Consider the following 26,040-nt stretch of genomic DNA (forward strand, 5'->3'; position numbering starts at 1 on the left):
TGTTCTTATCATTCATCAATGCCCGTGCAACCTCTGCAATGTGCATGTTTTTCCTTTCTGCGACCCCATTCTGCTGTGGAGTATATCTGCATGTAAACTGCCTGCGTATACCATGCATTCGTAGAAAATCTGAAAAATCATTGGAGAAGTACTCTCCCCCTCTATTTGACCTCAATGTCTTGATTTGCATATCTGTCTCCTTCTCAATCATGACTTTGAAGTCCTGAAAGTGACCAAACACTTCACTTTTGTTACGCATGAAGTAGACCCATGCTTTCCTTGTATGGTCATCAATGAAAGAGACATAATACCTGCAACCATGTATACTTGCAGTATCAGTTGCACCCCAAACATCTGTGTGCACCACCTCAAGTGGCTTTTTACATACATTGCGCTCATGTGGAAATGAGCCCTTTGACTGTTTTCCAAACTGGCATGCTGCACACACTTTATGCATACCATCCACCTTGAATTTGGGCAAACCTTTTACAATCTGTTTTGATTGCATGCTACGCAATCTCTGCTCGTTGACACGGCCAATGCATTTGTGCCAAATGTCAACATCAGCCACAACACCTGTGCCCTGTGCAAATAATGCAGCTTTTACCTCAGGCATGTCTACATTCAGCGTAAACATTCTGCCCACACATTTGCCCTCTGTGATCAGCTTACAGCCATTCTGGAAATCTTCTACATAACAGCCATTTGGATTGAAGCGAACCTGCAAACCCTGCTCAACCATATGTCCAACAGAAACAAGATTCTTTGTAATGTTTGGGAAATGAAGTACATCTGCTAAGTACTTTGATTTCCCACTCTTTGTATTTAGAGGTATATCTCCTACATGAGCAATGGGGTGAGCTGTGTCATCTTCTGTCTGCACATAGCCTGACACATCTGGTTTGCGCATATCTGTAAACCACTCTCCACGAGACATCATGTGATTAGAGGCACCTGAATCCACATACCAAACATCATCTTGGGTGGAATTCTCTGCACTCATTGTATTCATTACATGCTGCATAACAAACATGCGCTCGCTTCTGCTGTCATCTGCATCTCTACTAGTAGATGCATAGTTGCCATGTTCTCTCTTTCCACTTGATTTTCCCTTTGGATAGTCACGTGACATGTGACCTTTTTCACCACAAGTCCAACATTCTCTTGTATCTGCAGTATGTTGCTGCTTGCTTGATCCTGCACCACGACCTCTTTGACTCCCCCTGCCTTGAGACCGGTTTCCCCTGCCACCTGTATTGTTTTGATTTGATTGACCTTCTCGAGATTGGCCCCTGCAACCACTTGGGCCTTGACCACGACCTCTACCTCTGTTGGAGTTAGAATAGAAGGCCTGTTCAGACCTATTTCTTCCACGAGAAGAAGATATGTTAAGACCAAGGTTCTTCTTCTCAAGAATAAGCATAGAAATCAAAGCTTGGAACACGAGGATGTCGTCTCTTGTATTCATACATACTCATCTCCTAGACCATCCAAGCATGCACGGACAATGTCATTGTCTTCCACTCATGAGACTTTAATAGATCCAAGAGCCTCAATGATACTCTTGATCTTCAAGGCATAATCATTGATGGAGAGGTTGTTCCTCTTAACCTAATTTAGCTCCGACTTTAGTTGAAGCTTCCTGGCCTTGGTGTTCACCTCGAACACTCTGCCTAAGTTTTTCCATGCAATGGCGGGGGTTTCAGCATCCTGTAGATAGCCCATCATGCCATCTGTGATGCTCATAGAAAGCCAATACATCACTTTGCTCTGGCCTTGTTAGTTCCTCAAGGCTTTTCTTTGCTCTGCCGTAGCATTTGCCTCAGGAATCTCTGGTTCCTTTTCATTGTCTCCTTCTACATAGTCCCAATAACCTTTCCCTTTTAGGAAATTAGTTATTATGAACTTCTATGCAGGGTAGGTTTTTTTCCCAATCTTCTCAATGACAATCTGACTGAAACCGTCAGACATCTTGAAGCACTAAGACAAAATAGCTGCAATCTGCAAAAACCTGCAAATCTGTTGAACCTGCTATTGTGGTACCTGTAACACTTTCTACACTCAACGAGTGTCCACAATCAAGCATACATACAACCACTGTACTTGTACAGTAAATCTCTGTATACTGCACTTTGGAGAACTGTTCAGAAACTTGTACGAAAAACTGTTTGGCATCTGGTACGTGGATTTCGAACGAAGAGATTGTGATTCTCTTGCTCTCTTGCCTGCACCAGGCTCTGATACCATGTAAAGAATAAGGATGCAAGAGAGCTACACAAGACAAGGACTAACCACACAGAGATTGAAAGCTTCTTCTTCTTCTTTGCTAAGAAAAGAGAGTACAAAATGACTAAGTGCTAAAGCCGAAAAGTAGCACATATGTACATGCAGTCACTAAGTGTGAACTCGCTAGAAGCGTACTAGGCTGGCACTATAAGTGTAGTCCAGCTGTAGAATCACTTGCAGAGATCCTCCATGTCGGTCACCTAACGCGCCAGTGAGTAAATGTCGTAAGCGGCCAAGACCCGTAGTGGATGCCAGCTCAAGATGTAGAGCTCGACATCTCAACACTTAGCCCGCCTTTACAATCAAGAAGTGTGGGTAAAGGGTCGTAGCAAACCCTACGACGCTACTCTTTTTGGGCAAGTATTTTACAGATGTAGCCCTACTCCAAGTAATGGTATTCACTCAATATTTAAGTAGCATATTTTTAGAATTTCAAGGGCACTTCAGGAATTTCCACAAATTAGAGGAGTATTTTGACAATTTGTCCTAAGTTTTACTATAGTCTCGTCTTCTTGGTGGTAGGACTCGTGATTTATCACTTGTTAAAAATGCATAATTTTTTATTGGTTGAGCACATAGAAGATATTCATTGCAAAGAGGTTTTCTCTCCTTCGTGCTTCTCACAAGCTACGTTTGTGAACTTACCCCAGGCTCGATCTCATAGTTTGATCATCAATATTGAGTCTCTCTCTCTCTCTCTCTCTCTCTCTCTCCATTGCACGCCTCGTGATTTTATCACTGTTTTTTCTCTTGTTTTTCTTTTTGTGGCCTAAGCACCCCTTACACTCCCTTTCTTTCCCTTTTAAAAATAAAAAACTACACTCCACTCTCCCCCTCTCACAATCCCCCCCCCCCCCCCCCCCCTCGCGTGCCCAACCCTGCCCTTCCCTTGCGGACCCCTCTCCCCCCTTCTCTCTCTCTCTCTCTCTCTCTCTCTCTCTCTCTCTCTCTCTCTCTCCCCCCTTCTCTCTCATTTTATTTTGTACCCAGACATTGTATTAGATCCATCAAGAATGTATCAGTTTGGTTGTATGGGTCATTTTGGCCTTTCGAAGACATTTAACATAGCATTTCATTTCATTTCTCATTGGGATTGGAGGGACTCAATCGACAGTGTGATAGGATGCAAAGAAAGAAAAAAGGAAGATGCAGTGGGGGAGAGAGAGAGAGAGAGAGAGAGAGAGAGAGAGAGAGAGAGAGAGAGAGAATTTTGAGGGAAAGAGGTGAAGTGTATTCTTTTTTTTTTAAGAAAGATGGGCTCACCTTGTACACACCCCCTCCCCCCCGTCGCTCCCTCTCTTTCTCTCTCCCAGTCTCCTACTCTCTCTCCACCTTCCACCCCTCTTCTCTTTATCTCTCTCTCCCTCCCAATGCCCTCCCTCTCTCTTCCTCTCCCTCTATCACTCTCTCTTTCTCTCCCCCTCTCTCCCTCGATCTTTTACAAAAAAAAGGGAGGCACTAGAGATACTGCTAGTGCTTTGTTTTTTTAAAATAGCTCTCTCCACACACACCCCTCTCTCTCTCTCTCTCTCTCTCTCTCTCTCTCTCTCTCTCTCTCTCTCCACCCTTCCCTCTCGTCCTAGTGTGTGTGTGAGAGAGAGTGAGAGAGAGGGAGAGAGAGATTCTACCCTTGCCACCCTTCCCTTTCATCCTAGAGTGTGTGTGTGTGTGTGTGTGTGTGTGTGTGTGTGTGTGTGTGTGTGTGAGAGAGAGAGAGAGAGAGAGAGAGAGAGAGAGAGAGAGAGAGAGAGAAGAGACATGGGGGAGAGAGGGGCGGAGCTCACTCTAGGAAGGGAGGGAAGGCAAGTGGGGGTAGGGGGTGGGAGGGGGAGACAACGAGAGAGAGGGGTGGCAGGCGAGAGTGAGACACACGCACAAAGGGAAGACATCACGAGAGAGGGGTGGAGAGAGAGAGAGAGAGAGAGAGAGAGAGAGAGAGAGAGAGAGAGAGAGAGAGAGAGAGGGGGGGGGGGGGGTGAGGGGTTATAGAGTGACTAATGAAAGAGAGAGGAAGAAGGGAGTAGGAGATAGGAGGACTCTAGGGAAGGGATGGTGGTTTCTAGAGGAGGAGCTGGAGGAAGGGAAGGTGGTTAGAGGAGTAGATGGAGAGAGGAGGTGGAGGAGAGGAAGGATTTTGGAGGAGGAGGCTGAGGAGGAGGAGGAAGGGAAGAGGAGGAAGCACATGGGCGGCAAGAGGAGGAAGGGGAGGTAGGGAGGGCAGCACTCCAAAAAAAAAGAAAAAAAATCTCACGCCAAAGCTCGCTCCATTGAGCTCACTCAAAGACCTAACTCCAAAGTAAATAGTCAACTTGCCGAGCTTTTGAGATTAGCATCATTGACCATCTGAGATGAGGCTCCCATGGTCCATCGTTATGCTTTTGAGGCCTTGGACAGGACATTGAGAGATGTTATGCAAAGTGATGCATTGTTTGGGGGACAGGTGTTTCTCCTTGGGGGTAATTTTAGACAAATTTTACCAGTTGTGCCCAAAGGAAGTCGAGCAGATATTGTTGATGCCTCTTTGTGCATATCTTATGTATGGAAACATGTGAAGACTCTGAAGCTAATAGAGAATATGCGTGTACTTCATTGTTCCAATGACTTGGTTGAGAGAGACTTTGCAAAATGGGTACTAGACATTGGCAATGGGAATGTATGTCATGGGGATTTACTTGATACTGTAGCTTTTTCAAGTAGTATGATACTCAAAGATAACAATGTTCAAGGCCTAATTCACGGTATATATGGTGACTTACAAAATGTCCAAAGACATGCAAACTTCTTTAGGGATAGAGGTATTCTTGCACAACGCAGTAAGGATGTTTCCATAATCAATGACTTGGCTATGCATAAAATGAGAGGACTTGACAAAAAATACTTGAGTGCAGATTCCCTTTGTACATCAGATTGTAATGGTGGGTTATATCCAATAGAGTTTTTAAACTCATTGGATCTTGGTGGTGGCTTCCCACCACACTGCTTGCACCTGAAAGAGAATGCTCCAATCATGCTCCTTTGCAACCTGGATCCAAGGCGTGGTTTATGCAATGGGACAAGATTGATATGTAAGCATTTTCATCACAGGCTCATTGAGGCGGAAGTAATCACAGGTTCTCATGTTGGAGACAATGTGTTCATACCAAGGATCGACTTTATCATAGGAGGTTCTCAAGGATTACCTTTTGAAATGAAGTGCAGACAATTTCCTATGAAACTTGCATTTGGAATGACCATCAACAAGGCACAAGGTCAAACACTTGGATTCTTAGGTTTGTACCTTGCTACACCTGTTTTTACTCATGGTCAACTCTATGTAGCAATGTCTTGCGTGCGTTCTTCTACTGCCATAAAGATTTTGATAGATGGTAGTCAAACATCGATAGCAATTTCAAATGCAAATCCAATGGCTTGCAGCCCAAACATTGTCTACAAAGAAGTGCTAGAGGTCAGAAATGTTTAAGGTATCACACTATCTTTCATCCATGCATTACTCTTTGTCATTAACTTTTTGTTAAATGAAGTTTTATATTAATCCTAATTTTTGTCGTTGTTTATAGATGGCCAACCGATCTACAGTCAAATACACAATGGATAGGGTATCTGAATATATTCGAGGTAATTTGTTGAAACTTTACAAAAAAAATGAACCTCACTTTAATGTGTGAATGATTAAAGCATACTAATCGTGTTGTATGAAGCATAGATCCACTTTTTTGGAGGGGACCCATACCTGAAATGATGTTGTCCATATCTTAGAAGACTTTGATGTCATAAGGTATGGCTTTTGAATTATAATTTGCCAAGTGGCAAGAAAGCTATTGGCTGTAAATGGGTGTATAAAACCAAGCATAAGGCTAATGGTAACATTGAACGTCACAAGGCAAGGCTGGTCGCAAAGGGTTATGCACAGACGTATGGCATAGACTATGAGGAGACCTTTGCTCCAGTGGCAAAGATGACGACTGTGAGAGATGTCATAGCAGTGGCTGCATCTAGAGGATGGATTATGCATCAAATGGATGTAAAGAATGCCTTCTTGAATGGTGAGTTGCAAGAGGAAGTGTATATGGATCAGCCACGTGGTTATGTCGATCCAGGTTACCCAGATTATGTATGCAGGCTTCTCAAAGCTTTGTATGGTTTGAAGCAGGGCTCTAGAGCATGGTATGACAGGATTTCCACGTATCTTGTCAGTATTGGTTTTAGGAGAGCTCATGTTGATCATTCACTCTATGTACGTGAGAGTGATATGGGGATTGTGGTCATTACCATATATGTAGATGACCTTATTATTGTGGGAGACAATGCTATGGAGATTGACCATGTGAAGGGTCTTCTCAAACAGGAGTTTGAAATGAAAGATTTGGGTGAGTTGCGCTACTTTCTTGGCATTGAGGTGATCAGGACTCTAGAGGGTGTATGGCTGTCTCACAGAGACAATATGCTTTGGAGATGTTGTCAAAGTATGGTATGGCTGATTGTAAGCCAATTTCTATTCCCTTGGATGTGAATGCAAAGCTAAGTGCAGAGAAGGGTGATGTTGTTGAGGATGTCAAGATGTACAGGAAGATTGTGAGTAGTCTAATCTACTTAACTATCACGAGGCCAGACTTGAGCTACACAGTAGGCTTGGAGAGTCATTTCATGCAGCTTTCGAGGAAGCCACATTTGGATGGAGTACGACGCACACTTTGGTATGTGCAAGGGAATCTTGACTACGCATTGTTCTATGCAGCAGATGCGCCATTAGCATTGTATGGGTATACAGATGCAGATTGGGCAGGTAGCATTGTTGATAGGAGATCTACGAGTGGATTCATGTTCTCTTTTGGGAGTGCTATTGTTACTTGGAGCAGCAAAAAATAAGCCTATGGTTGCTTTATCGAGCATAGAGGCCTAGTAAAGAGGTGCAGCAGTTGCGGCGTGCGAGGTAGCTTGGCTACACACATTACTTGAGGACTTGGGAGTGCAGGTGGACCAGCAGATTGTCATCCATTGTGACAACCTCAGCAGCATGCAGTTGGCTAGGAACCCATGTTCCATGCCAGGACCAAGCACATAGAGTTCCATTACCACTACGTTTGAGAGCGAGTGTTGACAGGTGACATCGACTTGGTCTACGTCAACACAGAGGAGCAGATAGCGGATATCTTTACCAAGGTCCTCGGAGCTAAGAAGCTTCGACGTTTCTGGACTATGCTTGGACTCTGCGACATGCAGAGCTCGAGGGGGAGTGTTGAAATGTCGGATACTATCATGTTGCCTTAGAGCTAGACAAGGCACCAGGACGGGGTCATGTCTCTCTTAGAGAGATAGGGTATCAACGGCCCATAAATTAACTACCTTCCTTTGGATTTGAAGCAGAGAATTGGAAAGTGAGAATGTTTGTTGTCGATGATACTCCAAGACAGCTTGGACAAAGTGTGTGATACATTGGGCCCTGGGTGTTACAGGTACGAACCCGTGTCTATCGCAAGATTCGCTTTCAACCTAAATGATGCCTTCTACAATGGGTTTGGTTTGATGGTGATCTCTTTTTGGGGTTGGGATTCCTTATGTTTTATCCCTTATATTTGTGATGATTACTCTCTTATCAAGAAGCCTCTTTTTTGCAACAAAACTATTGGCTCCTATTTGGAATGAAAACCATGTTGCACTCTTTGCGTGTGTGTGTGTGTGTGTGTGTGTGTGTGTGTGTGTGTGTGTGTGCGTACCATGAACTTATGAATACCATGTGTGTCATTAATTTAATTTGTGTCATAGTAAGAGAGAGCGAGACCCGCCGGTAGGCGGGTCGCGCAAGCTAGTGCTTACTAATGGGCCTAACACACTTGGCCATTCATGCATGCCTCCTTACTGGTACACTTACCCTAGTAAGTTTCTTTCTTTCTTTTTATCCAGACCTTCTATCAAATTCACCGTGATGTAACTCTCTGGTCTCATAGGTCTATTAATATAACATTTCATCTCTCTCCCTCTCTCTCTCATGTTGCGGATTCACCATGATGTAACTCTCTGGTCTCATGGGTCTGTTAATATAACATTTCATCTCTCTCTCTCTCTCTCTCTCTCTCTCTCTCTCTCTCTCTCTCGTGTTGCATATGGTAGCTACATGTTGGATTGCCGAAGATAAGCATGCTATCACAGTGTTGTCAACCTTGTTTGCTACAGGATTCCCACTAGGCCCACATCAACGTCTTGCAACAACTCTGTAGCGTAAGATACTACCATTGAACCTTGTTATCTCGTGTCCTGGGAGTGGGTTGTGAAGGGCCTTTTCAATGTGATCACCTTAGCCGATGGTAGATGAAGGGGAGAGCAAATATGAATATTTGATTAAATGACAAAGGAAATGTAGAATGCCTTTTCACTCTTAGGCTCAGCCCTTTTGGTGAGCCAGCTATAACATTTTTGCATTCCTTTGTAATTGCAAGAAATTCCCTTGCCCTTTTGGCGATCCAACTAGCATTTTTGCACAATTCCTTTGGAAATTATAACAATTAATCTATGTGGATCATTGCAATTGCCATTTGCCTACTAGCACCTTGCCCTTGCGATCTCAATGCACATCAAAATTTTCTTGGCAAATTTTGCATTGGCAGAATAATACATGCTTGTGAAATTTTTTTGTATCAATTAATATGACAAACTCCCACATTGATAATATATTCTTTCAAGACTCGAGACAAACACAAGGTATCAAAGACGAGAGTATCAACGAGGCACATCTGAATGTGTAGTGAATAAACACTACCATATTTTTCTCTTCAAAACTAAGAACACAATGAACGAATGTGCTAAAATTTGTATGCTCTCTTGGGAATGGCACGTTTCCACATATTATAAAAATTTGGGGAGGACCGTGAAAACTCCCCCAGTGTGAAGAAACGTGGATGTTTTACTTTTTTCATACATAAGAATGGAACAATATACAACAACAATGACCTCATTAAGAAAATCTTACAACTTGTATTTTCATTAAACCATTGGCACACATACTTTGCAAGGTACAATACATAATGATCGTTGATCGTGCCCTTCCCATTAGGGAATAATCACATTATCACATGAACGGCCAGAGCACACACAATGTGCATATTTGTTTTACATGCTTATATTTACAATTATCCTTGCATGATTACACAACTATCAAATTCTTCCACAAAGAAGTAGTAGTAGAAATGGATCACTCTCTCTCTCTCTAACACACACACACACACACACACATATATACATATATATGTATACACACACATATATGTGTGTGTGTGTAGGTACACATACATACATACATACATATATAGATATTTTTATTTTTATTTTTCTTGTCTCGACAATTTCGTTGAAAAGACAGAAATGTGTGTATTTTCTAGGTTGAGGTGAAGGAATTTTTTGTTCATTTATCATCCTTATAAAAACCAGATGGGTAGATATAATCGTGTGTGTGTATTAATTGCACAATGTTTTGTTGAGACTTGCACAAATCAACATATCTGCATTGGTATAGAGGGAATGAATCCCTAAAGTGAAGTACAAAAAATTAATTGTGAAACCGACGGATGCTGGGAGCCATGGGGAGCCTGTAAGCTAGCCTTGGATAACTACAACCTTTTCCCTTGCTCCTTGCCTTATTTTTGTTACACCATGTAAACTGTGCTTCGTTAGTTGCATTGAATTGTGTGTGTGTGTGTGTGTGCACGCGCGCGCGCGCAAATGTGCCACCAATAAAACTATTAGCATTAGCTGACAAACTTCGTGGTTGAGTATAAACGTCTTTTTTCGCTTCGTCAGGGTCGGGGGTCGCAGGGCAGGAGATCTCAGTTGTCCAACACGCTTGCATTACTTAGCAGAATATGCCGCTACAACAAGCCTCACGTCAGCAACCAGAATGGCCGACTGCTGCAACCTCCACTCATACAATCACAAGGAGCTTTTGACATGTTACCAAATAGAAATTAGCTTTGGGTTCCATGTACTTCCTAGATTTAAGTAGGAAATAAGGAGGTTTTTGCTAGATTGAACTAGCAAAGTCATAGCTTCCTATACGATAGGTCCATAATTGCTAGATGGAACTAGTAACTTTCAAGTACCTCTAGATTTCCTATATAGTAAGTGTGTGGAGTAGCTACATAGAAGCAGTAAATCCTTGGTCTAATGCAATTACTATATAGCAACTACATGGAGTTGCTAGTTAGAAGTAGTAAATCCCAAGTCCAACACAATTACTATACAGTAATTATGTTGACTTGCTAGTTAGAAGTAGCAAATCCTAAGTCCAATGCAATTACTATATAGTAATCACTATGAAATTCTCAACACGTTTACTGCGACCTTTTACCGCATTTTGTAGAGAGAGAGAGAGAGAGAGAGAGAGAGAGAGAGAGAGAGAGTCCAAAATGGGACGATCAAAGAAGAGAGAGGGGGACGGGAGCACAATTTTTTCCATTTCAAGTATTTCCGCGGATATTACCACGAACATACCGCAAATATTACCGCGAAAATAGTGTAGATATTGCCGCACACATTGCCGTTCTGATTACTGACCTCGCTTTTGCGCTTAAACGTTCAAATTTTTGAGTTTCCACTATTTTGTTTATGAAAAGAATAGAGAACATTATTTCAATTTTTTGAAAAATGAAAAAAAAATGAGATTAAAACATGAAACAATAGCTATGTAGATGGATAAACATGAAAATATGAAGAGGAAGCTCCATCTCAAAGTTCTGCATGCGCCTCAACATGCAAAGCAAATATAGATATATACCTAGATGAATATATATATATACCTAGATATATACACCGTCAGAGATGAGAAGTACAACATGGATGACATCTTCTGTCGAGGCATGGGCACTACTTTCTTGGATTTCGCATATGCCCACAAGAGCGACCTCCACAACATCGACATCCATCATGTTTTGGATTGGCTCTCACGAATTGAAGTAGTCGATTCATCTTGTTATAGCAAAACATAGACAAAGCCTGTTTTACAAGTGGAACCTCTCGTTTTCTACCTACATCCTCCAAGATAGACTGTGAAATGTGACCATATTTTACCACATGGTGGCAAGTATGTTAGTTTCTTCAAGCTCTATCTTGCAACAATGTGCAACAACAAGTTAACAAATCGAGAGTCAATTCCAATTAACCTAGCCCTTGATCACATGTCTAAATGGCTAGTTCATGATAGCAAAGTGTAAAAACATGATGGATATGACAATGAAGGCAAAGGGCTCCTTGCAAGTGCTAATTAGCTAAGAAATGTTGGTTTCCATGTCCCCTCCCATTTACAAGAGAATGAGGAAGGTTCTTGAAAAAGTGCAGGCCACTTTGATGATTGACTAAGTAGAGCTTCCTAGGGGCAATGTCATCATCATCATGGCAATCATCCTCGCTGATATTTTGATGAAGTTGGGACTCAAATCATCAATCTCTCCGTCCCCTGTCTCACCCTTATCCAAAGTTACGTAGGTGGGAGAGGATCGAAGACCGTCTCTACTTCATTAGTGGAAAAAATGGTTCTTCCCCGAGGTGTTACAAGAACTACGAACCAAATTTTTGGTTGATGGATTGATGGGATATACAGTAATGAGTGACATTGGTATTATGTTACAAGCAAATAAGGGCAAAGAAGTAGATAAATAGATATATATGAGTACTATATATACCATTGACACACAACCTCGTGCATATTCCCATTCTTTATTGGTGATGTCCTCTTTGCATGCCTTTGCTTCGGCCACTCTTGCATGGATCCACTCGGCACTAATAAGATCTGGGAAACATGCAAGGTGTCGAGGAACTGGGAGTGCCCTCCTACCTCCATGAGCTTGCTTCCATGCTTCCCTCTCTTGCAAACGCCTTGCCTTTGCAATTTTCCACAAATCCCCTTGGTCATAACCTTTGCATTAAGGATGCAAAAGTTGTTGATGACTCGACGTAGATCCATGCCCATGCTAAATGATTTCCCCTTTCTACTTGATAGGTATGCAGTCATCCTTGAATCCTCCTCATTTGACCACATGCGAGGCATTGAGGGATCAACTTGTGCCAAATACTCAAAAATGTAAACAAATGCCTCTTGCACGATTCATCCTTCGGCCATGCATGCCTCTGGCTAGGCCCGTAGTCGCACAAAATCTTTGAGAGTCTTTAGCATTCACTACTCCACATATAGCGGTCTCCTCAACCACAAGAACTGTAATGGAAATGGACTAATAACTTGTAGAATAGCGGAATTAAGAGAATTAGAGTGAGCAACTTTGTGAGATTACGTTGAGAGCATAGAGGGTGAACTTAATTGGTAGTAGCAACTTAATCATAACACTTGATTAAATAGGCATGAACAATACTTTTGTAAGAGAGACAGAGTTTAGAGAACATGACAACAGTTGAGGACCAGATTTATGTGGAGCTGGTCCCCCCTCCAATAGGCATTTGTATTATAGATTCTCCCATTAAGGGAGACTTGGTACAATACAATTTTTGTGTTCCTTGAGACCTCTTTGGCGGTATGAAGAAGGAAGCTTCATACACCAAGCTTTTGCTTAAGAGCAAAAATCAATCTTAGCTTGAAAACAATCAAGAACTTGTGAACACCATTAACCCTTGTGTTTCCTAAATCATTCGAATGCACAAAAATGTAAACTTTTATGCATCAACTTGTGCCCAAAGCAACAATTAATCTACTTTGCAATAACAATTAATCTACTTGCATTAAGTAATTAATCTACTTGCAATAATCCATAAGCCTTCTTGCAATAAGCATAACATAAACTTGTAGAAAGCATTAACTATCCTTAGCCTCAGTCCCAAGACCTCAGACACCTTCGAAGGTGGAGAGAGCTAGCAGCGAATGAGGATAGGGAAGAGGAAGAAGAAGTATTTCATAGGAGAAAGAAATTGTTCCTCACTTATCATCACTCTTCTTGCTTAGCATACATAATAGCATAGTAATGAAGATGGGGAAGATGGAAAACTTAAGCATTGAAGCATAGCTCTTGGTTGGATTTGCATTCCACAGCCAAGAGTGTTGGTGTAGGCTCTCAACTTCTCAAGGAGCTCGGAGAAGGAGATGGAGCTCTTACACTTTGCATAGCACACAATGAGAGTGTGTGTGGGTGAGTATACCCCCTAAGCAACCCCCTAGATTGCTTTGGTCGACCCCCCCTTGTAGCTCATGCTTGAAGCTCATTGGACCCCTTCAGGCCTAGCCAATCACAAGCAGGAGGCATTACAAGCAACAAGGGTAGCCTTGGGATAAGTGTCCTCCTTTCCCCTTTGAGAGAGAGGACTTGATAAATGAAAAACCAATGAATTAAATCTCCTAAATTATCATTGGACCCATTGGGTGGCCAACCAATAGGCTTCAGGCACACCATGAGGGCAACATGAGGAGGAACTTGACAAGTGTTCCCTTTTCTTTCTTTGTACCAAGCATGCCTTGTGTGAGTGTGTGGGTGTTCTCTCTCATCTCCCCTTGTAGGGCTCACCCCCTCCTTGTGGGGATTGGACCTTTGACTTTTAACACCTCAAGCCCCTCAAGCTTAGGCCCAGTTCCCACCACAAGCTTGGCCCTTAAGCACTTCAAACTTGGGCTGGGTTCTTACCTCAAGTACAGCCCTAGCATCTCAAGCACCTCAAGAATCCAATCATCAAACACCTCAAGCATCTCAAGCACCTCAATCATCAAGCACCTTAGTCATCAAGCATGACAAGCACCTCAAGCACCCGGGTTCCCACCTCAAGCTCAGCCCTAGCTTACCTAAGGTAAAAGGACTTTTACACTAACTATTGGAGGTCTTGAATGAAGCTAACCCTAAGGTCTTATGCTCCATTGGTTATCCTTGCTCTTTGATAGACCGTCTCTCATTTGGGCCCCTTTACATTGGCCCCATGTAGAGATAGACCTATAAGCACATGTACATATCTTAATCCTTGTTCCCGTTTATTGTCCCACATTAAGTGATCATTTTAATATGAGAAAATCATTTGGGTTGGTTAGTTATTAGATTTTATAACATGAACCAAGAGGTGGATTTGACTAAGAAGAATGGATCGAGAAAATGCTTCCTAAATGGCACACACAGTTTCCACGGCAAGCGAATGTGCAGCAAAGAGAGCATCTATTTCAATTTCTTTGGAGCTCACAAAACTACAAGATAACACACAAAAGTACACTAAGATGACACACTAGAAGATATGGTGTATATTTGAGTAGAAATATGAGATACCTTATTAACTCCCCGAGTTTGAAAGTAGCTTCACTCAGTTTCTTGTCTCAGAGCTTACATCTAGGATTCCAAATGGTAAGGATATGCCTAAGGGAGCTTACTTTGTGCAAGACCATACAGTCAGGCCTACTTTAGATTTTAGGCTTACTTTGTACAAAGTGGTTGTGCATTGACTATATAACTAGGCATGTTACTCAATATAGGTACATTTATGGGTAATATAGGTAATGTTGGTTGTAGTTACAAATGTTACTCAATATAGGTTGTAGACATTGGAAATAGACCCTAGCAGAAAAATAGTGCAGTGGGCAAGAACTAGTAATTATCAAGCCAAGTTATTGTGGTAATAACTATATAGTGGACATTCAGGAAGAGATCTAGTCTAACACCTATAAATAAGTCCTATTACTCATTTAGCACGCTTAGTCCCATATTTTGTTGGTAAATATATGCTTTTGTTTTTCGTACAACTCTTTTATGATGACAATGTTGACCATCGATTTATTAACCTACTACTTTTCTTACACATGCTTTTCACAACCTATATAACCATGTAATAAGTGGATGGTAGTGACAAAAAGACCTTGGAAATTTCCATGCTCTGCAACCTATTTCTTCAATGCAACTTGCACCATACAATGTGCACACAAGAGTTCTTCAATGCACCGAGCTATGCTTCATGTTTTTTTGATCACCTACATTGACAATTGAGTGTATCAAAAGATTTTAAAAGATGGTCCTGCAAAATTAGACATAGTAAATATGATTGACACGATGATGGAGATCGCACAAGACATGATTGACACATGAGAAGGTGTAGTTGAAGAGACCATGATACTTGATAGGTTTTAATTCTTTTTATGTTTAAATGTCCATATACTATGTCATCCATGCTAGATGAATTTTTTGTGTCTTATGATTTTGCTTAGTGCTAGGTTCCATTATGATCGACTCTACCCTTTATCTCTAGAGCAATGACTAGAAACAACCTTAATTAATACCTCTTGATCTCTTCACAACATCTTTTGTATTAATAATCATAGTGTGGCAATTTGCGACACAGGTACAATTCTTTCCTTTTGATCACGAAAGCCTCCAAGTTGCACAAAGCAGCCATGATCCATGACTCGTGAAATTCTATAGCTCAAGTTCAAGATGCCACATGCCTTCAAGATGCAAGCATAGGTGGTGGTTGCACATGCATTGGAGAGATGCACTCACTTTGAAAATAGCTCCGAGAGAGAGTTATTCTGCTACAATCTATTACAATAGTAATCATGTCTGCTACAATCTCCATTATCATCACTTCCTTAACTTTTGCCGTCATCTCGACTGTGGCATTCACTTCTTCTATCATGTGTACCGTCACTGCTACTTTTGTGTTGTTCCTCTTCTTTCAACTTAGGCCCCTATCACACTAGGGCGCCCGTCCCCCTAGCTTTTTGAGCATGGCCACGCAGTAGCTGTCACATGGACAACAAATCGTGCATAGCCAAGTGGTAGAGTGTCCGCTTTCGGTGCTGGTCGTCAAAGCTCAAATCCACTCCTCCTCAATCATATGTCGCTTTTGTAGTTGGCCACATATTTTGGAAAGTTGGCCAATGGGGTGAGGCCGCCCCTTAGACACGGGCTGAAGGCCATCTTTCGCCTTCTTGTTTTGCCAATGTTGTCGGACACCTCAGATTGGCCGCTCATTCCCTGTCCCAGTGTGACAGGGGCTTTAGCCTTGTGGTCACGCTCCTTTTGCGGATCGTTGCTTTTACACCATGTTTCTCTACACCATGTTTCTCTAGGGTTAAACTGTGTATCTCAAATTTTAAAATCTTTGGAGGTAAAGGTATTTATGCACAAAATTTCAAAAAGCTCTGTGGCCAGAAATCCCGCCACGATGGATGGAGATCAGCGGGCGTGCAAGGTGCGGCCCAAGCAAGCACAACTGCAAAGAGTCATCGCCAGCTTCGAAGCAGGTGTGTCAAGCATCCGGTGCAGGTAAATTGTCGTTGCGTAAGCAGAATTTGCAAAAATATGGCTGCATTCCAGCCTAAAAACGGGCGGTGGGGGCTGTGGGGTGGTGCCGGGCCCTGCTACGGTCCTTGGTGGCTGCCTGACCCTCCCGTCTCCTACCCTGCTTCCCTTGTATAACACACATGATGTTTTCAACCACGCAAACCCTCTAGTACTGTAATCTATTATGGTCTGTGTGTGTGTGTATGTGTATGAGAGAGAGAGAGAGAGAGAGAGAGAGAGAGAGAGAGAGAGAGAGAGAGAGAGAGAGAGAGAGAGATGTAGGTCTACAATAAAAAAATGGTTGCAAGCCGGTGTGTCTCGCACGTACTGCATTACCCCCTTCTGCCATCTCGTTCTCCGTCGTGACCACTTTCGTTACAGAGTAGAGCTCGGAAGTCTTCTCAATGCAAGCAGGTCTCAAGACGAACGCCGCTTCCTTCTCATCGGATTGTTGCTCAGAAATCTCCAGGAACAAAGCTGGTACCTTGTAAATGTAGGAGTCGGTGCCAAGGCCTGTGGTGCAAGCAGACGTAGCAATCCTTGGCATTGTGGGGTCCTTTTATCTGCTGCAGTCCTTGTTCTCAATTGCTTTGTTTATACTGGCTATTGGTGGTGTTGGCTACTATCTCTTTTATTCTTTGAACAAAGATGATGATGACCGTGGAGGTGGGAATTCCTCCAATGGCAGCGATCTAGAATTAACACTGGAGGAGGCCCTTGTCTCCTAGCTTTGCCTTCGTTTCCTTTGTTTGCCCTTAGGAAAACAGTTGTGGTTGTTGATGTGGAGCCTGTAAATTGTAGCAAATGCTCACCATGGCTGATACAAGGAAGCTTTGGGATGTTTTAATTCACTGTGACGGCGTGCATAACAATCATGGATGCCATATCTTGCGGCAACATGCATTGTCATATAATGGGAGCAAAGAGCACCATTACAATGCTCTTGACCTCATCCATGGTGATGAAGCCCTCGCTTTCTTTGTTGAGCAGGGCATGGAGAAGGTCATCTTTGGGAGTATTATCCTTCATCATGGCTTGCTTGCGCTTGGCAATGATGCTAGTCGCAACGCTGGAGATAACGCATGCGCCGCTTTGGAAGTATGTCAGGCCATGACAGCCAGGAAATGAGGTCACCGAATAATGGGAAAGCCACTTGCTCCATGTCCTTAACAAGCTGCGGTAGAACCTGAACGCCTTTGTCGAGTTCGGTGGCAAGGAGTAGACAAGGCGGCGGCTCATGACGTTGGTGGACAGTTCAGCAACGCAGGAGCCAATGGACGACCATCTTGTGCAAGAGATAACGCCAAGCTGTGGTGCTGATTGATGATGGAGTGGTCTATTGCCTTTCCGATTATGTACTTACTGAGTGTGTGAGTGGGATCGCATGATCGTCTTCAAAGATGTATATGTGGTAGTACGCAAGCCAGCTTGTGACGTTGATGATGCTTTTGCAATTCTCCTTGCCTCTGGCAGATGTGGAGCCATTCAAAAGAATCTGAAGCTCAAAATTCGAATATGATGAAAAGGAGGTGATTTCTAGATAGCCGAGGACCACACTGATGATAACAGGTGAGAGGTAGTTACAATGCTAGTTGTTGAGTGAGAAAATGTCTCATTAGCAATTTATTTGTTTAACAGTCAGCAGATGCTTTTATCTGCTCAATTCTTGGACTGTTCAGGGCTGAATTGGTCTACTTCTATTTGCTGTCCAAAGGCGGAAAACTGCTGATGGTTCTGAGTGGTCTTGGGGTTGCTTCACATGGCTGAAAATCCCTGTTTCGGCGAGGGACTTAGGGCTGAGTAAAACGTTGGAACAACCAGGATCAAGGCTGCGTTTTTATGGGCTGTTTTCGCAAGCTAAAAACGCTGAGGATCTAAGTCAAGGCTGCGTTTTTATGGGCTGTTATACTTGCTGAAAAACGCTGCTAGTCTGTGGTGCCAAGCTGTGGAAAAACGCCACCAAAACCCTGGATGGCTGATGTGTGCTGGCGTTAGTGCATAGGCTGAAATGCTGATGTTGGTGCTGAGGTTTGGCGAGCCAAAACGCTACAATGCTGATGGTCTTTGCGACAATGCAAGGGGGGAAGGATGCGGGGGATCTGGTGTTGCCGCGGTACTGCAGGAGGACTCGCCGGCTGAGGTCTTTATCCAAAACGCTAGGCTTCGGGGGGGTACTGCTGAGAAGTGACCTGTTGAGCGGGAAGCTCCTGCTGCCTCTTCTGCCAGAAAGTGCTAACTTGGGTTTGCTTATATATTAACTTAGCAAAATTGATGAGAATCTAAATACTGCAGAAGCTCGAGAATGGTGATGACGACGACAGTGACGATGACGACGACTCGATGGCTGAAACCTGTGGTCTTCTATCTGCTGAATTCTTGGACTGTTCAGGGTTGAATTGGTCTACTTCTATCTACTGTCCAAAGGCAAAAAACTGCTGATGGTTCTGAGTGGTCTTGGGGTTGTTCACACGGCTGAAAATCCCTGTTTTGGCGAGGGACTTAGGGCTGAGTAAAACGATGGAACAACCAGGATCAAGGCTGCGTTTTTATGAGCTGTTTTTGCAAGCTAAAAACGCTGAGGATCTAAGTCAAGGCTGCGTTTTTATGGGCTGTTATACTTGCTGAAAAACGCTGCTAGTCTGTGGAAAAACGCCACCAAAACGATGGACGGTGGCTGATGTGTGATCGCGTTAGTGCATAGGCTGAAATGTTGATGTTGGTGCTGAGGTTTGGTGAGCCAAAACGCTACAATCCTGATGGTCTTGGCGATGATGCAAGGGGGGAAGCATGCGGGGGATCTGGTGTTGCCGCGGTACTGCAGGAGGACTCGCCGGCTGAGGTCTTTATCCAAAACGCTAGGCTCTGGGGGGGTCACTTCTGAGAAGTGACCTGTTGAGCGGGAAGCTTTGGCTGCCTCTTTTGCCAGAAAGTGCTAACTTGGCTTTGCTTATATATTAACTTAGCAAAATTGATGAGAATCTAAATACTGCAGAAGCTCGAGAACGGTGATGACGACGACTATGACTCGATGGCTGAAACATGTGGTCTTCTATCTGCTGAATTCTTGGACCGTTCAGGGCTGAATTGGTCTACTTCTATTTGCTGTCCAAAGGCGGAAAACTGCTGATGGTTGTGAGTGGTCTTGGGGTTGCTTCACATGGCTGAAAATCCCTGTTTTGGCGAGGGACTTAGGGCTGAGTAAAACGCTGGAACAACCAGGATCAAGGCTGCGTTTTTATGGGCTGTTTTCGCAAGCTAAAAACACTGAGGATCTAAGTCAAGGCTGCGTTTTTATGGGCTGTTATACTTGCTGAAAAACGCTGCTAGTCTGTGGTGCCAAGCTGTGGAAAAACGCCACCAAAACGCTGGATGGCTGATGTGTGCTGGCGTTAGTGCATAGGCTGAAATGTTGATGTTGGTGCTGAGGTTTGGTGAGCCAAAACGCTACAATGCTCATGGTCTTGGCGATGATGCAAGGGGGGAAGGATGCGGGGGATCTGGTGTTGCCGCGGTACTGCAGGAGGACTCGCCGGCTGAGGTCTTTATCCAAAATGCTAGGCTCTGGGGGGGTACTGCTGAGAAGTGACCTGTTGAGCGGGAAGCTCCTGCTGCCTCTTCTGCCAGAAAGTGCTAACTTGGGTTTGCTTATATATTAACTTAGCAAAATTGATGAGAATCTAAATACTGCAGAAGCTCGAGAATGGTGATGACGATGACGGTGACTCGATGGCTGAAACCTGTGGTCTTCTATCTGCTGAATTCCTGGACAGGGTTGAATTGGTCTACTTCTATCTGCTGTCCAAAGGCGGAAAACTGTTGATGGTTCTCAATGGTCTTGGGGTTGCTTTACACGGCTGAAAATCCCGGGACTTAGGGTTGAGTAAAACGCTGGAACAACCAGGATCAAGGCTGCGTTTTTATGGGCTGTTTTCGCAAGCTAAAAACGTTGAGGATCTAAGTCAAGGCTGCATTTTTATGGGCTGTTATAGTTGCTGAAAAACGCTGCTAGTCTGTGGTGCCAAGCTGAGGAAAAACGCCACCAAAACGCTGTATGGCTGATGTGTGCTGGCGTTAGTGCATAGGCTGAAATGCTGATGTTGGTGCTGAGGTTTGGTGAGCCAAAACGCTACAATGCTCATGGTCTTGGCGATGATGCAAGGGGGGAAGCATGCGGGGGATCTGGTGTTGCCGCGGTACTACAGGAGGACTCGCCGGCTGAGGTCTTTATCCAAAACGCTAGGCTCTGGGGGGGTACTGCTGAGAAGTGACCTGTTGAGCGGGAAGCTCCTGCTGCCTCTTCTGCCAGAAAGTGCTAACTTGGGTTTGCTTATATATTAACTTAGCAAAATTGATGAGAATCTAAATACTGCAGAAGCTCGAGAATGGTGATGACGATGACGGTGACTCGATGGCTGAAACCTGTGGTCTTCTATCTGCTGAATTCGTGGACAGGGTTGAATTGGTCTACTTCTATCTGCTGTCCAAAGGCGGAAAATTGTTGATGGTTCTCAATGGTCTTGGGGTTGCTTTACACGGCTGAAAATCCCGGGACTTAGGGTTGAGTAAAACGCTGGAACAACCAGGATCAAGGCTGCGTTTTTATGGGCTGTTTTCGCAAGCTAAAAACGTTGAGGATCTAAGTCAAGGCTGCATTTTTATGGGCTGTTATAGTTGCTGAAAAACGCTGCTAGTCTGTGGTGCCAAGCTGAGGAAAAACGCCACCAAAACGCTGTATGGCTGATGTGTGCTGGCGTTAGTGCATAGGCTGAAATGCTGATGTTGGTGCTGAGGTTTGGTGAGCCAAAACGCTACAATGCTCATGGTCTTGGCGATGATGCAAGGGGGGAAGCATGCGGGGGATCTGGTGTTGCCGCGGTACTACAGGAGGACTCGCCGGCTGAGGTCTTTATCCAAAACGCTAGGCTCTGGGGGGGTACTGTTGAGAAGTGACGTGTTGAGCGGGAAGCTCTTGCTGCCTCTTCTGCCAGAAAGTGCTAACTTGGGTTTGCTTGTATATTAACTTAGCAAAATTGATGAGAATCTAAATACTGCAGAAGCTCGAGAACGGTGATGACGAGGACAGTGACGACGACGACGACGACGACTCGATGGTTGAAACCTGTGGTCTTCTATCTGCTGAATTCTTGGACTGTTCAGGGCTGAATTGGTCTACTTCTATCTGCTGTCTAAAGGCAGAAAATTGCTGATGGTTCTGAGTGGTCTTGGGGTTGCTTCACACGGCTGAAAATCCCTGTTTCGGCGATGGACTTAGGGCTGAGTAAAACGTTGGAACAACCAGGATCAAGGCTGCGTTTTTATGGGCTGTTATACTTGCTGAAAAACGCTGCTCGTCTGTGGTGCCAAGCTGTGGAAAAACGCCACCAAAACGCTGGATGGCTGATGTGTGTTGGCGTTAGTGCATAGGCTGAAATGCTGATGTTGGTGCTGAGGTTTGGTGAGCCAAAACGCTACAATGCTGATGGTCTTGGCGATGATGCAAGGGGGGAAGGATGCGGGGGATCTGGTGTTGCCGCGGTCCTGCAGGAGGACTCGCTGGCTGAGGTCTTTATCCAAAATGCTAGGCTCTGGGGGGGTACTGCTGAGAAGTGACTTGTTGAGCGGGAAGCTCCTGCTGCCTCTTTTGCCAGAGAGTGCTAACTTGGGTTTGCTTATATATTAACTTAGCAAAATTGATGAGAATCTAAATACTGCAGAAGCTCGAGAACGGTGATGAGGACGACAGTGACGACGAGGACGACTCGATGGCTGAAACCTGTGGTCTTCTATCTGCTGTATTCTTGGACTGTTGAGGGCTGAATTGGTCTACTTCTATCTGCTGTCCAAAGGCGGAAAACTGCTGATGGTTCTGAGTGGTCTTGGGGTTGCTTCACACGGCTGAAAATCCGTGTTTTGGCGACGGACTTAGGGCTGAGTATAACGTTGGAACAACCAGGATCAAGGCTGCGTTTTTATGGGCTGTTTTCGCAAGCTAAAAATGTTGAGGATCTAAGTCAAGGCTGCGTTTTTATGGGCTGTTATACTTGCTGAAAACGCTGCTAGTCTGTGGTGCCAAGCTGTGGAAAAACGCCACCAACGCTAAAGGGTGAGTACCTGCGTTTCTTCAATGCTGAATTTGCTGATAAAAAATGTTGGCATGGCAGCAATCCTAGCGTTAGTAGTTGGCTGCAAAAACGCTGAGAAGTGCAGGCTTTCCAAGGCTCAAAAACGCTGCTGCTGTTGGTAAAAAACGCTACGGTTGATGCTGATCTGCTGGGGTGCTAAGGCCAGAAGGGAGAATTCCAATGGCGATGGCTGAAGCTGTGGAAAGAAAACACCAGGCTGGGGTGTAGATGCAAAAACGCCAGGGATGGGTGAATATGCAAAAATGCTAGATGGTATGAGGGGGTATTGTTGAGAAGTTTTCTGTTGAGTGGGAAGCTCCTGCTGCGTCTTCTGCCAAATAGTGCTAGCTCTAGTTTGCTTATATACAAACTGAGCAATGACGCTGCTTGTGAGATTGTGGAGAAATATCCAAGATCGGTAGGCTATTGTCACTTTTTTCTGTTTTTGGGTTAACAATAAACCTAGCAGCTTCTACCAATTAGGAGGGAAAGATGGAAACGATATGTAGGAGCTTTTAATTTCTTGCGCATATAAGTATATATTTTCACAAATTCGAAGGGCCCTGGCATAGCTTGGTTTATAATCATATATAATAATAGCTTTGCCATGGTGTTGCATGGCTCTCCATATGCAACAAATTCCCTTTATAGATCATATGATGACATTCACTTCTAATGCAGAAGCCACGAAAGTAAGGCATTGATTGAGTTTGACAGTAGATCGTGTGATTGTGTCTAAGGGTTTACACAATGAATTCTGAGGCTTACCTTCGACATAATTTAACTACATTATATATAGGAAGATGTAACCATGAGGAGATGCCTCTACCTTATGAAACTACTCCTCAATTACATTAGATGAGACAAGGCCTGTAAAGTTCTACAACCCAATGCAACAACACAACAAGGAGTGAAGGCAATTAGAGCAAGATGGAAAGATGGAAACGGTACGTAGGAGGTTTTAATTTCTTGTGCATATAAGTATATATTTTTATGGCCCTGGCACAGCTTGGTTTATAAGCATATATAAGAATAGCTTTGTCATGGTGATGCATGGCTGACTGTATCCAACAAATTTTCCTTCCAGATCATATGATGGCAGTGGTGGACTTTCTGATGCAAATCCTTACAAAGGGTTCCCTTATTTATACTGTACTCTACCCACCCATTACCATTTCATTTCGTCAGTGTCTTAGGTTCCCTCTTGAGGTGCCCTAGGTGGATTTCTTTTCGTCATTGCTGTGGGTTCCTTGCAGTTCCCTAGCTGAAGAAAATAGCCTTGCTGGAATCTCTTTGTTTGGACAGCTTGAAAGATGTGTGATTATCGTCATGTAATGAAATTAATTATTTAAGCTAAAATTTGTGACAATCATTACTATTAAGCACTCCTACTTGATGTTGGCTCTTACCAGGTGAGACCACTCAACTTGAATGTTTGCTGCTCTTCCTGCAAATCATAGTGTGTTATCCCACTTCTGAGATAACGTTAGAAAGAATCACATTGTATTGGAGAGATTATCAACAAAGATGTAACTAGTTTGTTTTCAAAGTTCTTATGTAAATAAATAATCATGGATTCTCTACGTTGTGTTTATTTGATTGCTTATATATATGGATGCAGGGTTGCAAGAGTGCAGGGATGAGTGTGAAGTGCTGAGCGAAGCAGCATAGTGAAGCTGAATTTGGAGTACTCGCATAAGTCATTGCTCCAAGATAGACCATAACAAATTGTACTGAAGGCAAGGGTAACCCCTTGTGGTTTGATTGTGGAGAAGCAGGTGGAACTTGCAGCTTACATGGTGGGTTGATGTATGCGATGGGGATATCTCTTGCAGATCTATACTATTGCCTGTGGCAGTCATGTTGGATTGATGTTTATCATATGAAGATTATTTTGTAAGGTCATGCTTTGTAAGGTAATTGTGAACCAAGCACAATACATCTGGCTATAGTTTTGTGCGGGTGTGTAGGGTTTTGGGTTACTTGTGAGTCAAGTCTCTTGTTGTGGATTGTTCCAAATGCCGTGGGTTGATTGATTATTGAAAGTTCATATATTTTCATAGGTAGCATGATGAGTACTTTCACCAAGAAGTAGGTTGAGGTAATTTCGGGAGACACGCCGAGTAGGGCTAGGACTTTTCATCTTGAAGTTACTAGATGAATTACTATTTTACATATTCGAGTTGCTAGATGTATTACTAGTTTCATAATACACCTCAAACTAGCAAGTGAGCTTGAACTCTCTTGATTCATCTAGCAATTATCTTACCATGTAGCTATTCAACTTACTATATGGTAAGAGGATTGCTACTTGAAGCATCTAGGAGTTGTCTCACGCTTACTAGTTTGCACTTTTACTAGATGTGTGTATTGAAACTAGTAAAATATCTAGCAATTATATATTTTTTGCCGTATGGTAAGCCGTCCAAAGCTCCTTGTGAATGCCGAGTCAATGAACGGAACGAGCTGAGCAGCCGACACACCAACGAAAGTAATTTACAGACTGTTAGACAATCAGTGGTTGGCATGTCAACAAAATTGGAAAATGCAACTATCACCAACTTGTGTGCAGTCTTTCATCAGCTCAATATGTGCAGTGTGTCGGTAGCAGCTGGCCCGTGCTTGGAGCGACCTTGTGTACAGCTTGTGCATGGTGATTGGTCCTGCTCCCCCACACACACACAATTCAAAGCACAGTTTACATGGTGTAACAAAAAATAAGGTGTAGGGAATGGTCTGGAGACCATTCCTTGTAATAACAGTGACCACGTGGCGACCGGCGGAGGCCGGGAGCCACTGTGGGAACTGTTATTACAGAGGAATGGTCTCCAGGAGACCATTCCCGGCCGTCACACGTCCAAGGGAGGGGGGCAAGAGACAGCGACCTGCGTGAGCATTACGGGCAAAGAAAGCGACCGCAGACAGATTATACGATGTTGACAGCAACTGCAGGCAGATTACAGGAATTGACAACGACGTTTAAAATTACGAGAGCTGATGTGGGTGCCAATGATTGGTAAAAAGCAAATTGCATTCAGGCTGCTGAGGTGTAACTCATCCAACGGCTGTAGGCAAACATTACGGATTTTAATTGCCACTAAACGGACGGCCGCGATCTGCAGCCCCCCTCCCCTGGACTGTGACGGCAAGGAGCAAGGGAAAAGGTTGTAGTTATCCAAGGCTAGCTTACAAGCTTCTACTAGTAGGCTATGCTCTGTATCTGCGAAAAGCCTTGTAAAGAAGTTTCGAAAGCTTTTGAGTAAAAACATTTCTCTATGCACTAAAAAAAAAGGGGAAAAGGCTTGATTTTAATACTAAGGTTGGAAATCAATCTATGTTGCATAGGGTCTAATTGAGCCTCACAAGTGAGAGTCATGGGAAGTAGGAGTGGT

At 43.6% G+C, this 26,040-nt stretch overlaps 2 protein-coding genes across 3 annotated transcripts; both read left to right on the forward strand.

The window, feature by feature from the left end:
• The first annotated feature begins 4,645 nt into the window (after positions 1–4,645).
• Positions 4,646–5,746, forward strand: LOC147452370 (uncharacterized). Its single transcript, XM_086519244.1, has one exon. The coding sequence runs from the start codon at positions 4,646–4,648 to the stop codon at positions 5,744–5,746; it is 1,101 nt and encodes a 366-aa protein (XP_086375370.1).
• A 10,315-nt stretch (positions 5,747–16,061) lies between these two features.
• On the forward strand, positions 16,062–24,611 carry LOC147452371 (uncharacterized). Of its 2 annotated transcripts, XM_086518084.1 has the most exons (3): positions 16,062–16,486; positions 24,061–24,177; positions 24,270–24,611. In XM_086518084.1, exons 1-3 carry the CDS (start codon positions 16,183–16,185, stop codon positions 24,317–24,319), a joined length of 471 nt encoding a protein of 156 aa, XP_086374210.1. In that variant the 5' UTR covers positions 16,062–16,182; the 3' UTR covers positions 24,320–24,611. The 2 variants fall into 2 exon arrangements, 1 of the variants encoding a protein (XP_086374210.1); XR_015188893.1 differs by lacking the exon at positions 24,061–24,177 and having other exon boundaries at positions 16,344–16,508.
• Positions 24,612–26,040: the final 1,429 nt, after the last annotated feature.

Source organism: Adiantum capillus-veneris, chromosome 8 (genome assembly GCF_014529385.1).
Source record: "Adiantum capillus-veneris isolate H3 chromosome 8, ASM1452938v2, whole genome shotgun sequence".
Classification (NCBI taxonomy): Eukaryota; Viridiplantae; Streptophyta; class Polypodiopsida; order Polypodiales; family Pteridaceae; genus Adiantum; species Adiantum capillus-veneris.

What these genes read in the sequence shown, in the direction of transcription:
- LOC147452370 (XM_086519244.1), top strand. Translation starts at nt 4,646, where the DNA reads ATGGTCCATCGTTATGCTTTTGAGGCCTTGGACAGGACATTGAGAGAT.
- LOC147452371 (XM_086518084.1), top strand. Translation starts at nt 16,183, where the DNA reads ATGTTGTCGGACACCTCAGATTGGCCGCTCATTCCCTGTCCCAGTGTG. An exon ending in CATCGCCAGCTTCGAAGCAG is followed by an intron (nt 16,487 to 24,060) that starts GTGTGTCAAGCA and finishes GGCTCTTACCAG; the next exon opens with GTGAGACCACTCAACTTGAA. An exon ending in GAGAGATTATCAACAAAGAT is followed by an intron (nt 24,178 to 24,269) that starts GTAACTAGTTTG and finishes ATATGGATGCAG; the next exon opens with GGTTGCAAGAGTGCAGGGAT.